Source organism: Buteo buteo, chromosome 11 (genome assembly GCF_964188355.1).
Source record: "Buteo buteo chromosome 11, bButBut1.hap1.1, whole genome shotgun sequence".
Taxonomy (NCBI): domain Eukaryota; kingdom Metazoa; phylum Chordata; class Aves; order Accipitriformes; family Accipitridae; genus Buteo; species Buteo buteo.
The window spans coordinates 14,909,930-14,926,354 of NC_134181.1; the positions used below are offsets into that span (position 1 = coordinate 14,909,930).

The following is a 16,425-nucleotide window of genomic DNA, read 5'->3' on the forward strand; positions in this document are numbered from 1 at the left end:
ATGACATTTCATTTACATCAAAGTGATGAGATTTCTAGATAACACTGTTTACCCTTTGCCCACATGGCTTAACAAGAACCTTTAAGTCCTTCCTCCAGGTTACTTTGCCTCTCAGGAGGCCAAGAGAGCACCTGTTGCCCATTCACATTCACTTACTTGACCTCAGAGCTTATTCTCACTACCAAGTCTCACTACCTCAGAAACTACATTAAGAATTTGTCTCATTACATTTAATTTTCACTCTTTCAAACTTTTTTTTTTTTTTAAATCCAAGCATCTACTAAACTATTTTACCACTCTTCTGGTCCCAGTTGGTAATCAGTAATGTTTCCCTGGTGTGATGGTAAGGATTCACCTTCCCACTCCTCCACACTCTCCAACAAAGACCTGTCCTCTGGAAACTGAACAGAAAAGTCATGTTGCTCATTCTGCTTTCCCTGAATTTCAGTGATTTTTATTTTTTTTTAATTGAATGCAGTCAGTTCCTCATAAAGCCTGCTGATTTTAACAGTCAGCCACAAAAGCTACCCTTAGATTCAAGAAGCCTCTCATTTACAAGACTCCTTCTCACTACTACTAGGAGCTCATTAGAGAACCCTAAGGCACGTTTTACACCTGCCAAAAGCTCTTGTGTCTAAGGCAGTTTGCTCCGGTACAAGTAATTTTAAGTCAGTAGGCATCTACCATAATACAGAAGAGTAGCCTTGGCTGTGCAGTAATACCAACAGGAATAAAATCAGCAAAAGCAAATTCTTGTCACTGAAGTGATGTGATAGGCCTCTGAGTATAAATATATAGGGAACAGATCTGTTCCTTAAGAAAGGGTTATTTCTAGACAATCAACTTTCCAGAAAAAAAACCTTACATAATCCAGAGTTTGCTCCAAAACACATTGAAAACAGCACAATTGCTCTTGCTGACTTGAAATTTGACTGGCTTCAAATCAAATCCCTCAGAAAAGTCTCTGTTTTGTCAGCAACACACTTTTGTTTGAGAAGATGAAAATCACCAAATTGCACTGTGCTTTGCGTTGTCTTCTGTTCCCTTCCTACTTCAGAAGATCTTTTCAGCTTCAAGTTTGAAAAATTACCACAAAAATATGCACACAGAGCTGTACTGACTTCCTAATTTATAACCATCGTTTCCAACTTCACCCTTCTCAATACCACCACTGACAACTGCTGTAAGAATAAATTTGACTTTTTTTCTTTGCTCCTCCACTTATATTTGCGAAGTTAAAAGGCAATAATACTGTTCCCCCAGCTACCCTTCTGCCCTTCACAGTTACTGACTGAAGTATGATTACCTCAAGCACAGTTTTACATTGCATTGATTTAAGTGTTTGAAAGGTAAAACACACAAGCACCTCAAATCCTGTCAGACCGCACTGGAATTAAGTGAACAAAGCGTCCATGGACAACCACACAAGGGGCAGCCTCCAGCCACTCACAAACCATTTGACTGGACTTGAGCATGCCTTGGCTACCGACACACACTCTTGGAAACTTTTCCCAAGTAACTGCAAAAGCAGTTAGTGCCATCATTTCAGGCCTTGTGCAAATTGGAGTCTCAGTTATTGATTTTTTTTTTTCCTCTCCCTCACACTTCCATCTGACAGTTGCCATTGTGGTACAACAAACACCAAGTACTGTGCTCAGTGTTCCTTGCTAATAATGGTCTTCACAGGAACCTAACAATGGAGTGATTTTTTATTTTAAGTAAGAATACTCCTTGACATTACTATTCCCCACCAATAACCAGAACACCATATTAAAGAAGTTCTACATCAAGTAAATAGTCCTCTGTCCTATAATGAAGTCTGTTATGTGCTATATTCACCTGCTGATTTAGATGTCTGACATTTTGCTTTGACGTCATTCACAAACACAGGAATCATGTCATCAGTTCAGGCTTAGTCTCAACACAAACTCTGCTTTGAAAAGGATTCAGAGTAAAAGAGTTTGTGTACAAAAGCTGATGGTTTTGCAAACTCTTCTCAGTAATCAAATACTCACAGAGAAGCCACTTGCACTCCTTTAGGTGAATGTTTAAACATCTGGCAAAAAACACAGAAAATGCTGCATCCATTTCAAATGTGCAGAAGATCTCCAGGTAAATTTATAATGGTTTTCATCAAGTTGGAAAGACACAGGAAACAAACAAAAGAATGTCATCTACAAAAAAACTTGTCTAAAAGAAAATTATACTGCATGTCAGTGGAATTGCAGAAAGCAGCTAACAACAGGCCCCAAGCTTTCCAGAGCAAGGAATTAGAAGGCAATTTTTTAAGTTTATCTCTCTGCATAAGAACAGTTGTGTATGAATTAGAAGCCTTGAGTTAGGGCCCCAGTGGTATGACTAAGCACAGTGATCCATTTTTCCATCTGAAGTTGGTATCTCAGTACAAATATCTAGTAAAAACAGAAATCCAGAGCACATTTGGTGCAGCCATTTCAACTCCCAGAACAGCAAGTACCCCCTAGTGCTTCTCTGCATGGCTTCTACCAGAACCCAGGAAGTTTTGCTTCCCTTACTACCTTAACAGCCAACAGACTCCAGAGTATTAATTTTAAGAAACTACATAGAATGTTCTCTGCACTCATAAGAAGCTCCCAAATTAAAACTACTAAACCATCATTTTTGCAATTTGCTATTAGATCAGTGACTAATTAATCTCCAGATGCATGCAGAGACAGCTGTAGTGTAAACCCAGATACACTGATTATCAGTGGTAGACTAAAAAACCAGCACCAAGTCCTGGCACCATAAAGCAAAAATCACTCGGAGGAAAGCAAGCAAATAACACTGTTGATAAAAGATCCAGGATATAAATGGTTTGGATTTCACATTAGTTGATATCAGGAGTATTTGTCACTAAAGGGTAGTAGGGCAGTGCCAGTCACGCATCTATTTACAGAACATCAAGATCTTCTCAGTGTGAGAAATTAGGTAAGTAGTTAAAATGCTGGGCCAGATGCTGGAAAAGACGGCAGTAATATTCTGCAGAGAGGTGAGCAAGTTACGCCTGGCAAGAGCCTCTACATACAGTCCATGAAAAAGGTGAAATGCAGAGCTCCCTGGCTCTTGTTCAGCCACAGAAGAAGGGACAGAAAAATTCTGCAAAAGTTTCTCTAAACTGAATCTAGTGAAGAACTGATCTTATGAAATTCTGCATTGACCCTAACGCAGTGAAAAGTGCACTGAAACAAGCATAATGCCCCACAGCAATGACCAGAAGCTTTCTACCTGGCTTACCAAGACAAACAATCACTGACAGCCGTGGTAGGAACAGCCTCCCAGAGCGGGATGACCCAGTCAGCCATTTAATAACTTGTGCCAATGTTTTCTGGCCCTAAGATTGATAATTCTGTATAAAGCAAACCACAAAACAAGAAGGTCAATCAATCATCAAATTTGTAGCAAACTATTTTCTTTTATAGCAAGAAGGGTCAAGGAAGATGCAATTCAAACTGTGTCAATTCCTAAATTGATGCTGAGAATTAATCAGGACCCTGAAGCCTAAGCTCCCCACACTGGGCTTCTGAGGGACTTCAGCTGAAACTGGGAACAGGAACCCACCAAGAAAATATCCAGAACAGAGCTATTTATAGAAAAAGGACATTTCTTTTTAATTCTATTCAGCCCCATACAATACTAGTGAGCATGCAATGACAGCGCTGGAAAGAATCAGGTCTCTGAAAAGAATCTTTCAGGACAGTACATACCTGAAGTCAGAGGCACGTGTAAATAAGTTGGATGAGCCAGAAAGCACATGTACTGTCAAGCCTAACACCAAAACAAGGACACAAATGAGAGAGTGAAAGGTGAGCCACAAATATAGAAGACAACAACAGAAGGAGGACCTGCTAGCTCCTGCTAGCTCAATTCAGCCACGACAGAAGGTGAAAACAAACCTGTTTTGTAATGTCACAGACTATATATAGTTTACTACTCTTGTTTCTGGGATATGAACTGTCTAAAAGGATACTCAACAGAATATATTTAGACTGCAAACCACTATACACTGGTGCAAAATTTACACTGGAGCATATAACATCTTTCTCTTGAGTTCCCACAAAGCCTGGGAAGACAGCATTAATAACAGATGCTCAGAAATTTTCCAACCATGTATTTTTCTAAAAATCCCAATCCTTCAAAACGGCTTACTACTTCCATTGATTATTTTTTTTTCTTCCCCCAGTCTGTCTGCCTTTCTGCTAGCTCTCTGTAGCAGTCTGCACATAGCCTGCCAAGAGTCTGGACCCAAGGATGGTAGTTTAGACCTCTGTAGTATGCAGACCGCCCCAGAGCCTGGAATCCCAGATCCACTCTGCTGTGTAGAAGAGTGACTCCCCAGGTAAACAGGAGCTGAACTGCAGGTGTCCAGGCCTGGCCTCCATCAGGCCTATCCCAGCAGCTCTGTAATCCAAGCATCAAATAACTACACAAAACGTGATAGAACTGTTCAAAGAGAGATTAAAACAAAGGTAAATGTTGTGCAGTCCAAGACAGTCAAAAATGAATACACAAAGGTCAAGATGTGAACCAAGAGTACCTGAAGAGTTCCAAATAACCCTACACAGGACTCCCAGAACCAAGTCTGAGTAGCAAAATCAGCAAGATGTTACCCAAAAATATGTGAGTGGAATGCATGCCCCCTACCACAGACAAGAAGTAGGAGAGGAGAATCAATATTAGCTTATGTGAAGGACTAGGTGACTTCAGATATCTCATTAAGTGGCCATATCCAAAAATAAGACTTGGCTCCAGCAAGTCAACAGAAGAAAGAGAGCAGCACCACTAAGGTTAAAAGGGTTGATGCAGCTGACCATCAAAGCTGTTCAGCTAATGGGAAGGAAAATATTGGAGGAAGTATAAGCAACTCAGTCTTCAGGCACATGTTAGAACACTCCTTATCACTGCCTCTCCTCACAAAGAGTCCAATTAATTCCAGAAACACAAAATGCCTCATTTTAGTGCTTGAGCATGAACTACACCCTCCACTGTACATCTGAGCAATAACACAGATTTCCAAGCAATCTGTAAACACGCTTAGGCTACTGTTTACAGAGCTGCCTAGTGTTATGAGTCCTTCTGTAACACCAGGATCAGCTGAGCCAACCACTTACTTGAGTACAAGCAGGCAGATCATCAAGTACTATGCCAGAAAGAGACTACAGTCAACAAATATGCAAACAACAGGTTCCACACTGCAACCACGGAAATCAGAAGCATACATACGCTCATCAGCTCCTGCTGGAACAGGCTCAAACCTAGTTTATAGGCTGTCATTCTACATGGGAAAAGAGAACTCTCACTAGGGTTAACATTAAGCTTACAGATTAGAGCAGTTTTCATCAACTATAGTAAGAACTGCACGCATGCTCCAAGACACTATTTATCCTTATATGCTTCTCTGCTCATCATATCCTCCAAAAGCATCCTTCCCTTTATAATGTTCAATGAATTCGAGTGCTAGCTTTGTGAACAAAACAAAGAATGATTTTCCAAGAGATAAGCATGAGTTTGGTAAATTGGCCGGAGCGATTTAATCCAAAGCAAGACATCCAAAACAGTTATTTTTGATTCTTAGCTCATTGAGGACTAGGAAAACCAGTAAATCAAACTAAATCCAAGATAACTTTTACCTGTGGACCTTAATGTGTTTTCAGAAGAGAAGTCCCATTATCGCTAGCTTTACACAAAGGGCGACTGAAGTAATGAATACGAAAGAGTTACTCAGTCACCCAACAGATCAATTAGAGAGAAACAAGATATTCTGAATCTCATTATAACCTTCATATTTTACAGCCTTCTGTGATGGGTTAACCCTGGCTGGACGCCAGGTGCCCACCAAAGCTCTTCTATCACTCCCCCTCCTCAGCTGGACAGGGGAGAGAAAATATAACAAAAAGCTTGTGGGTCGAGATAAGGACAGGAGAGTTCATTCACCAATTACCATCATGGGCAAAATAGACTCAGCTTGGGGAAAATTAACTCAATTTATTACAAATCAACCAGAGTAGGGTAATGAGAAATAAAACCAAATCTCAGAACACCTTCCCTCCACCCCTCCCTTCTTCCTGGGCACAACTTCACTCCCAGATTCTCCACCAAACCCCCGCAGTGGCACAAGGGGATGGGGATGGGGTTTACGGTCATTTCATCACACGTTATTTTCTGCCGCTTCATCCTCCTCAGGGGCAGGACTCATCACACTCTTCCCCTGCTCCAGTGTGGGGTCCCACCCACGGGAGACAGTCCTCCACGAAATTCTCCAACGTGGGTCCTTCCCACGGGCTGCAGTTCCTCACGAACTGCTCCAGCATGGGTCCTTTCCACGGCGTGCAGTCCTTCAGGAGCACACTGCTCCAGCGTGGGTCCCCCACGGGGTCACAAGTCCTGCCAGAAAACCTGCTCTGTGGGCTCCTCTCTCCGCAGATCTGCAGGTCCTGCCAGGAGCCTGCTCCAGCGTGGGGTTCCCATGGGGTCACAGCTTCCTTCGGGAACCCACCTGCTCCGGCATGGGGTCCTCCATGGGCTGCAGGTGGAGATCTGCTCCACCGTGGACCTCCATGGACTGCAGGGGGACAGCCTGCCTCACCATGGTCTTCACCATGGGCTGCAGGGGAATCTCTGCTCCGGCGCCTGGAGCATCCCCTCCCCCTCCTTCTTCACTGACCTTGGTGTCCGCAGGCTTGTTTCTCTTACATGTTCTCACTCCTCTCCAGCTACCGTTTTCCTCTGTCTCAACTTTTTTTCCTCTTAAAAATGTTATCGCAGAGGCGTTACCACTATCGCTGATTGGCTCAGCCTTGGCCGGCGGCGGGTCCGTCTTAGAGCTGGCTGGTATGGGCTCTGTTGGACACAGGGGAAGCTTCCAGCAGCTTCTTACAGAAGCCACCCCTGTAACCCCCCCCACTACCAAAACCTTGCCACACAAAGGCAATACACCTTCATGTTATTGCAAAATACTAACACTGATCTGCACAGAGCCAAGCCACAGAATGCCATGTAGACAGATAACTGCATTAATTACTTTTTTCCCTTAAGACATGACTAGTCCAAAAAACCCTGGATCATTTGCTTTGATGGTTCTAAAGCCACCTTCCGTAGTCCTTCCTGAAATATCTTTCATTTGCAGTCCTCTGGCAACAAGCAAAAGAAAATTTCTTGTGTTTGAGGCTGCTTAATATCTTTCTTTAACAAAAAGCTGAACATAAACTATTTAAACACATCATTATCTGTTCAGCATGAAGAACAGTTGAGCAGTGTATCCAAATTAATAGACAAAAATGTTTTTCTGCTATGTTGCCATAAACAGACAATAAATCATGTGGCCACAGTGGTATGAAACATATCTAGTCTTCTGAGCCATGCTCTTTCTTATGTAATAAATAACCCCCCCAAAAAAAATCATATTGTACTTTTGGCTATATTACATCCACTACATGACATTACATTAGGTGAATTTAAAGCTTTGGAACAATATCCAACTTGTTGAAATTACTAGAAATTTTGTCCTTTTCTTCAACTGGGCCAGAATTTAATTTATTCCTGTTGATTTAGTTCATTTACTGCATTGGCTCTTGAAAGAGCAAAGATGATTACAAACATAAACTCTTTAAGAAAGCCTGTTAGAGCTATTATTGAACAAAACACATGAGGAAATCCTTTCTTCAAAATTTTGAAAGAGACATTCTCATTTAAAATGCAACTCCTACAACTTCTTTTTTTCTATTTACTTAAACTTTATTGTATGTACATTCTTTTTAAGGTTGCCCAAGTCCATCTTCTGCTGGATGGTAATGGTCTTTTCAGCAAGCCAAAAGTAGACGAATGCAAACAAACTGAAGAAAACAGAAATAGTGTTTCCCTAGACTCCCTACCACTGTAGCAACTGAAACTTAACTCCACAGACAGCTTTAAAACACAGTGTGGTTTGATAAATAGCTTACAATGGTAGAAAAGCAGATCCCTATTCTCTCTTCCACCAGTGACATCTCTATGTCTCTCTCCTCTTGCAGGGTTTGTGGTCTGTCGATCGGTGTTTAAGCTTTCAGAAACAGACTCTTTTTCACTTTGTTTCCTCAGAGCCTTGCACAAGGGGGTTCTGATCTCACAACTTTTAACCACAGAGCACACGTTTTGGGTATTGAGTGTCCACCGCTCAAGCTGATTGCACTGCTTTTACCACAGGTTGAATGGGCTCATGTAGAATTTGGCTCCTCATTAAATCACCTGAGTGTGAGCCTGCCCAACAGATTCATTGTCTTAAAACTCTCAGACACATGACAACTAAAGCAAAAAGCTGTAACAACCAACCTCCACATAATTTGAATGGCAGTCTGGCATCCTATACTACAAATACACCACTTAGAATAAAAGTTTTAACGTGCCAAGGCTGTCATGAAAATTAAATTTATTTACAAAGGCAAAGCCTGCACTCATCATTTCAGAAACACCTCCTTGACATTGGCAGCTGTTTTGCAAGCCAACAAACTGCACAACCTGGCCAAGAAAGTCAAACACACATAGCACTTTACAAAAGGCAGAGAAACCAATACTGCACCATCGAGAAAGTTTTTACTTTCAAACTAGGCTCACAATAGAACACTAAAGAATCCCTTACCGTAAATCTCTCTGTGTAATCAGAAACACAAAATCCTCCCATGCTCAAAGGGATCTGTACAGGGAAGATTCTTGATATAAAGTTCCCATCCTGTTTGGCCTGTATGGTGGTCACCCAGGTAGCCTGCAGCCTTTTACTGAATAAAGCCATGCAGCCTCCCTAGATCTTGCTAGAAGTCTGCTTGTGTGATAAACTAGGCATTTCATCTTATCTGACACTACACCAGGCATTTCAATCATTTCACTTCCTTATCAGCAGTACTAAGTTCTATCCTTATCCCAGCAGCTCACTTCCTGAATTATTGATAACAGCTACTGTAAGGCACAGAAACAGCAGAAGATGACAGCCAAATCTCTCGAGTCACTGAAGAGTCCCTTCTTCACATTTCTCTGTTCCTCAGCTTATTTTTGCCCAATTTAACTTTGCTTTAGCTCTAACTTAGGGACAGCATGTTTGCTTCAGCCAAGCAGTGACAAGACTGTCATTTATCTGACTGCTGTTCTTTTTTTCAGTGACACTGATTACTGCTGCAGGAAATCTGCTTTAACATAACATGATTATTATACATTTGTGCATTTCTTTTATTTCCAGTTTCTTAAGCATAGGAACAGAGTGAACAAAAGAATGGACAAAAAAGGGCAAATATTCATCCTCTATCAGAATTCACATACCTATTTATGCCTTCAAGCACTGTTTCTACAGTCTGATGCTATGCACAGAGCCATTCACTTCAGTCTGTAAAATACCTCAAACAAAAGTACTTACACAAGTGTATATGTACATGTCCATGAAGTCCATGTAGGCATATTTGTGAACCCCTAGATTTAGAATATTTTTTTTCCACCTACACAGTTAGATTAATAAAAAGCCATAATACACCCAATCGATGTTCCCCCTCATGCATTTGGTCCTCAACTAATCAATTCCTTTTTATTTTGCCCTGTGAAAATACATATCTTTTTTTATTGAGTTCTTACCTATAAGATTGTGTCAGTGGAGTACAAATATACAAAGGTAACAGATACCAAGATGCTGGGTGACCTAAGAAGGAAGGTAAGTTCTGGAGAAGTAGAAGCAAATCTGCTTTCAATTTTCATCTGTGCTGTGCCTTCCTTTCCCACTCTGCCAACAAGCTGCAGTAGAATTATCTCTCATTATTAGCTACCAGTGATCTAACATTAACCTGAATCACATCAGGCATGGGTATACAAAATGACAGCCACTCACTGTGGACCAGCGGCCTTTGAGCAGATGGAGAAGCATCTCAGACAGCAGTATCTGGGCTTAGCACGGGCCACGTCTTCACTGCTTAAATCAAAACAGAAGTGTGTTTTACCACAGGATGAGTGCACATGCACTCTCCCCTAAAATAATCAAGCAAGCAATGGAGTTAAGATACTGTACCTTTATCATTATGATCTAAGAGATGTCAGGTCCAGAAGTGTGGGTATAGATCTGGCTAAGCCTCTCACAGCAAAAACGAGTGCTTTGTCTCCACTTGGGTCTGTACAGCAAGATAATCAATATGCTGTTAAAAAAAACAAATAAAACCAATGTGAGTATAGAAGAAACCAGTGAATTAAGGTGAACAAGGAACTCTAGCAGGGCAAAAGCCAGGGACGAGATGGGCATGCTTGCTACGCTGCAAGTATTTTTTTACTGCCCAGCAGGGAACATTTTTCAGGCCATTCAACAAACAAGTGAAAAGGCCAGGGACTGCCTGGGGTACAGGATGATTTGACCACAGCTCGTAGAGGTAGGATAGTTCTACCAAAAGGTCAGTAGTCTAACATCCTGGTAAAGGGACATAGCCAACCTGAGGCTGCCTAAGATGCTGGACTTAGACCTCCAGAAATGGGAGGCCAGTCTCAACTGCCAGACTCGTGCATAATTTCTAACTCAATCTCTGTGCCTTGGCTTTTCCATCTGTAAAACTGAGTTAAACTCTTCCTAGCTCACAGAATATTTTCAGAGCTTTAGAATCTGTTATTACTATTCCCCCCTTTAAAAGGCAAAACCAACCCATAAATCCTAGGTCAAAACTGCCTCAAAAATTTTAAGATGCATGGGCTAGCTCCATATAGTGGTACAGGAAAACTGGTATCTTCCGAGCAGTAAGCAGTGAGACTGCTGCTGAGCCATTTTGCCAGGATAGGGTAAGACTTTTGCAGGTTTGTGGCAGCACCTCAAACAGTATTCCTGGCATTTGCACAAGGAACACTATCCAGCCACTCTCAGTGGGAGAGGAGACTACCCACATGGACATCAAGCTCTTGAACACAGCCTTAAGCTTTTTTATTCACATGTAACTGATCATATGAATTAAAGACCCCTATTCCATATCCTAAGAAAACAACAAATACTACAGCTATTCAAAAGGCGTAGTGCTTAGTAGATGAGTCAGGAGATCCCTAGACCCAGGGGACAAAAAAAGTGTTTTTAATACATTTGTGACTTATTTCAATAGCACAAATAATCATGTTGTTACTCCAGATTTAATAAAGAGACGCTACTACTTAATGTGGCAGCAGAGGCATGTACAGTATGTAAGCACCATGCCACAGGGGAAAGCTTGCATGACAAAGAAAATCCTTTAGGAAATTTGGCAAGCACTCCGGAACAAGCAATGCTCAGCTTGTGACCTTCCATTAGCAGTTCTAAATACAGAACTGTAGTGTAAAACAACACCTTTCTGCAGTATTTTCATTAATTAATACTAAGAATATAATTATTATAATGATAAGCTTCACTGATTTTGCTTTTTCTCCATTTTAGCTTCTGGAAAAAAAAAAAATTTGGAGCTTTTCTCCCCCCCATTTTGATTTCAGGTCTTATGATGCCGATTCTGGACTGTGTTTTCAGAAGAGTATTAAAATCAACAAATCAGTAGCAACTATCTAACATCCAATCCACAAGGAAACAGTTCACTTTTCACAAAATTCAATGTATTGCTGTGGATAGAAAACAGGCAATGGACACAGGACCACATTTTCTTTAGTACTAGAGAAAAGTCTAGTGGATTTTACTTACAAGGAAAAACAGAGTTTGGTGCCTTGCCCTAAAATACTAAAAGCTAGAGACAAGGAAGGTGCTCACTTTGAGTGTAGGTATTCCAGTAGAGGCTTTGTAGATGTCACAAGACATCATTTACTTATAGAATAAATGCAAAGCTTTTACAAAAATCATGCAAGTAACACCAAACAAATGAAATCAAGATCCAGGTTAGTACTTTAGCTTTTAGAGCAACTCTTTGAATCTGCTATACTTAAGGCTCCAAAACTCCTCTTTCAAACCAAGAGGTGTTTGACAGCTAAATCAGTGCATTTGGAGCAAAGACCAAGAAAAGGAAAAAGGTAATGTTAAGAGGCTATTAATTATTACTAGCTTTCCCAGCCAGCTGCTGACAGATATGCCAATTCCTGCACTATCTACAGAGTAAAATGAAGGGGCTCAGCATTTTTGAGATGACTTCTCTCATCTCCCAGCACCAGACTCCGTGAATTAGAAGAAGGTGCATTGCTCCACAAACACATTCCATTTTCAGGGAATTTAAACAACATTCCTTCGCTGAAACTGTTAAAATAGTAGTTAATACTGAGTATCTTCCTTCCCAAAAATAAATAAGGAGAAGCTTTAGTCCCTTGGCACACTTTCACGCACACTTATGAGTTACTAAGTTACTTAAGTATTTTTGAGACTTTTTGTCATTAATAATTGGGGACCAGGAGCTGCTAACACTGATGTCACCCAGTTTAACTCATCACAGCTACGCCCAAAACATCTCATTGAAGGTTCATAGTTCTCTTCCAAAAGGGATTTCCAAACTCCACCAGTAACTTACCCTTTCATTACACTTCCATCCATGCAACACGCTAGAACTGAATGCCAGCATACAGGAGTGTTCCCAGGGAAATGCACGCAGAATCAGCAGGCACAGTATTGATATCAGAAATGTTCAAGTACCCTTCTGTATTTGATCAGGACAAGTATTCAGGAGTCTGCGAAGACTTAGACTGATGAGGCGTTTTCTAAGAGCAGTCAATTCCTGGTTGTCTCTGTGCCAGTATCAGCACATTTCTAGAGCTGCTCCACTCACAATAGATTAGTATTAAAGGCCAGGTCTGAAAGCCTCCCCACCTCATTAATAGGCATTTTATATTTTAAATCCCATTTACATGAAGACTCATCCCTAAGGCTAGAAGCCTCATAAATTATGTTCCATTTTTAAACCTGCAGTATTCACTCTCATTGTTTCAGAAGGAAAACACTAGCAGAGACAGCTTTAGGTAGGCTGCTTTTGTTTAAAAGAACAGTATCTAAAGCCCTCCTTTAACTTCACTAGCCCACAAAGATTTGCAGTAGAACAAATCCTGCCTGCAAAGCACAAAAACAACTGTCAGCGGATTTTTATTCTTTCACTATTCTGCTTTTGTTTCAGCTGCCAAAGTGGGTGGGTATAACATCTGCAGCTGAATAAACTCACAAAAAGCAACTTACCTAGTGAACACTTCAAAACCAGCCTACAATCGCCATAAAAACAAATTAAAAGAGACAAAGTGATTCAGTATCTACTTCATCTCCTGGCAAGCATGGGTAGATGGTTTCACGTTCAAGGCATACCACATCACATATCAAACCTGGCTTTGATGGTCATAAAAAATGTCCAAAGAAGAACAGATTCAAGCCTTCTCTATAAGGATGAGGGCCAATGTTTGGATAGTAGTCTTTTACTTCTGTATAGCACAGAGCCTTGTTACACAGGTCAACCCTACAGGCAGCAACAAACAAGTTTGGGATGCTGAGGCAGACAGCACCTGCACCCTTCTAGTCTCCAGTAGTGAAGGAATGAACAGCAAAAGGAAAAAGTAAGACGACTTTTTCTGGTTTTACCTTATTGTCCTTTACAAAGCATTTTTTGTAACACAGATTTACTGTTCAACAGCCTTTCAGTTTTTAATGCTGAGAGGTAACCTTTTGCAAAAGCCTGAAACCAAAAGAATTTGACATCATTCATCCACTTGCCCTCAAAAAAGCCTGGAGTAGTGAGAAGAGCAAATCAAGCATGTTTGCCAGAAGGTGGGATGAGTAGGCTGTCACTTGCATTGGATAGATTTTTATCTAGCTTCACACACACTATTCTGTACTTTTTATAAAGGATTAACTCATACCTTCTTGCCCACTCTGAGGCAGCCACAAAGCATAGTTGGCAATTACAACCTCTCATTTCAATGGTCCATTAACTAAAGAAGACATCACTTCTGTGAGTAAGCCCCATAAAGTACACAGACAGCACCAAAATTCTGTGTCCAATGAACATACATGCAGAAGTCAGATTTATAGGATCCTTTACATTTGAGTTTGAAATTCAGAGGTATATTTTTAGATATATTTTAAATTCAGCAGTCTGGATTGCTGACTTTTTTTTTTTCCTCTTTAAATCGTGTCCACTAACTAGGTTCATTTTAGTCCTCAAAAGCCTTCTTTACAAGATGTTTCCTCATTTTGAGTCAGGTCTGAAAAACAAGGATTAACACTCTCAATCCCCCCTCCCAGTGGTGGTAGGGGATCTTGTTCATCTTCCACATCGTGTCTGAATCTGTTTCCCACAAGAAAAGCCCAGTAAACTCACAACTAAGGATACAGATGGGGAAGCCCAAACACCACAGGAAGAAAAGAATATAGCCTCTGGAGAATTCATTTCTCAAACCACCTATTTTTAGGTAAAAAGGAACTGCTCAACTCTAAGAAAAGCTTGAGTAGCAGTATCCTTACTCCTCTTACAAACACATCACCTCTCCAGTCACCTCTCTCTTGTTCTCCAAATTGCCCTGCTTCTCCTCACATCTCCAGAAACCTGAAATACATCCACTGCTTTCTCCACCATGTCTCTCTCCCAACATACTCATCTTTAATTCTCACCATTATACCCTTCTCCATTCTCCAGCTAAGTCTAGTTTTTCTTTTTTCTACCCTCACCATTCCTAGCTTGGTCACTCTGGTCTCTGCCTCCTTCTCATGTCTGGAGCGAACCACAATCACCTTCCTCCCTTTGCTATGTACGGAAACTCCACTGCAGCTATAACACTGGCTAATAATGAAAAGTGCATGCCTGAAATCCCAGAAATTGAGATTAATGTATTCATCATACAATAACAGTCTGCCAGGATCCTTTTAAGTCATTGTGCTTTTGACTATTACTGCAGCTGTAAAGAGCATAAGCTGTCAAAAACCCCCTTAAGATATCACAGCTTGATCAGCAAAGAAGCAGTAGTAAATTGACAAGCAGCAATCTCAGAAATAATTTATCTAGTATAATCTCAACCCACCTGTTAGTCTCACAAAATATTTATAAATCATTTTTGTGACTTTCTCAGATTCCCCATGTTCAAATAATTAATCTTCTTGTTTCCCAGGCATGTATTTGTAACACAGGCATTCAAAAATAGAATGCGTCCCCTGCTCTTTTCCATTTGCTGTATTTCAATTTTTGATCTTTCTATAGTTGCTAGGAGTCAGGTTCTGTTCATTTTGTTTTCAAGTTTTGTAATACGTTAACAATCTAATAAAGATTTTAAAAGACAAAACATTTTAAGACGTATTTTCCTATATACCATTGCCATCAGTCTCAAAATCAAAACTGAACAGTATGTTTCCTCTTCCAAACTCTGCACTCCTTTAACCTTCTTTTTTTCCAGAACTACATTTAGATGCATACACATGAGCTGTACATAAACGTGAGCTTCACTGTTGCTAAGGAACTGTGTGGCAGTCAGTAGATAGCACTGTGAATGTTGTAAGCAACATCATACAAGTTGCCAAGTTCATAATTTGGTCAGCACTAAGAAATGTAAGCTAAATATTTTGGATGAGACTCTCTCTTTTTAAAACAGGCATGTGCAACAATGAAAGAAAAATACCTTGAGAATTGATTAAAGTCATAAGTAATCCTACATGCTGCGGGACATTTTTCCCCTATCAGGACAGTTATGCTATTCTTCAGAATGCAGCTATTGGTATTTATCTAAATTAGGCTTTTTTCTCCATTTCCATTCAGCCCATTATTCACTGCTTTGAGATACTATTTTTAAAACACTCCTCTATGTAAGTGTTAGAAAGACATTACATAATTTTATTTATTCGGTTAAACAGTTTGTTTTAAAAGTACCTTCTTGAAAACCTTTCATTGGATGTCAAGACCTGTCATTGTAAAAATATCCTAAGAGTAAATTCTAATGCTCATCTTCAAATCTTAGAATGGATTTGTCCGCTCAGCTTGGTAGGGAATTCTACTTGTACAATTTTTTTTAATTATTATTATTTTTAAAGTCTTTAGTTTAATTTCTTCTTTTTCAGATTTAAGAGGTAAAACTACAAGAACAGGCTCTGAGTCAATACCTGGCTAAGACTCAATATATCTCAACCTCTTAAGCATTTCCTAACTTACTGTATCATTTTTCATTCTTTGGAATTGCTCTGTCTTAAAGAATAGACACATTTGTTACTTTTTTCAAGGTCACAGAAAGTAATCATTATTCTCCACTGTTTCAGAAAGCTAAAGTAAACAGCAATTATACTTTAACCCTCATTCTACAGTAACACAGGTTCCTTAGTGAATTTTAAAAAAAATGAGCCTTGCATTTCTAACTTCATTCAAGGCTACACATCACCATTTCAGAGTTTTAATGTAGTCCTCCAGCTGACCGCCTCATGCAAAATAAACAGCTATTTTTTTCAAGAGTTTCTTACACTTGTGACTTTTCTTTGACTTCTGTCTTGTGTTCAAGACAAAACCT

The 16,425-nt window shown here is 40.2% G+C and overlaps 1 protein-coding gene across 6 annotated transcripts in view; it reads right to left on the reverse strand.

The window, feature by feature from the left end:
* MYLK3 (myosin light chain kinase 3) overlaps window positions 1–16,425 on the reverse strand; it is a 63,560-nt gene that overhangs the window by 27,850 nt on the left and 19,285 nt on the right. Inside the window, exons 1-2 of one of the 6 annotated variants that reach the window (XM_075040151.1) lie at window positions 10,037–10,164; window positions 9,860–9,937 (exon numbers count right to left, since the gene is read on the reverse strand). The exons of 3 other annotated variants lie outside the window; for them this stretch is intronic. In XM_075040151.1, coding sequence (XP_074896252.1) covers window positions 9,860–9,895 — 36 coding nt within the window. In that variant the 5' untranslated portion in view covers window positions 9,896–9,937; window positions 10,037–10,164. Of the gene's footprint in view, window positions 1–8,632; window positions 8,798–9,859; window positions 9,938–10,036; window positions 10,166–16,425 lie in introns of those variants that run through there. 2 more of the 6 variants (XM_075040154.1, XM_075040148.1) reach the window with 2 other exon arrangements.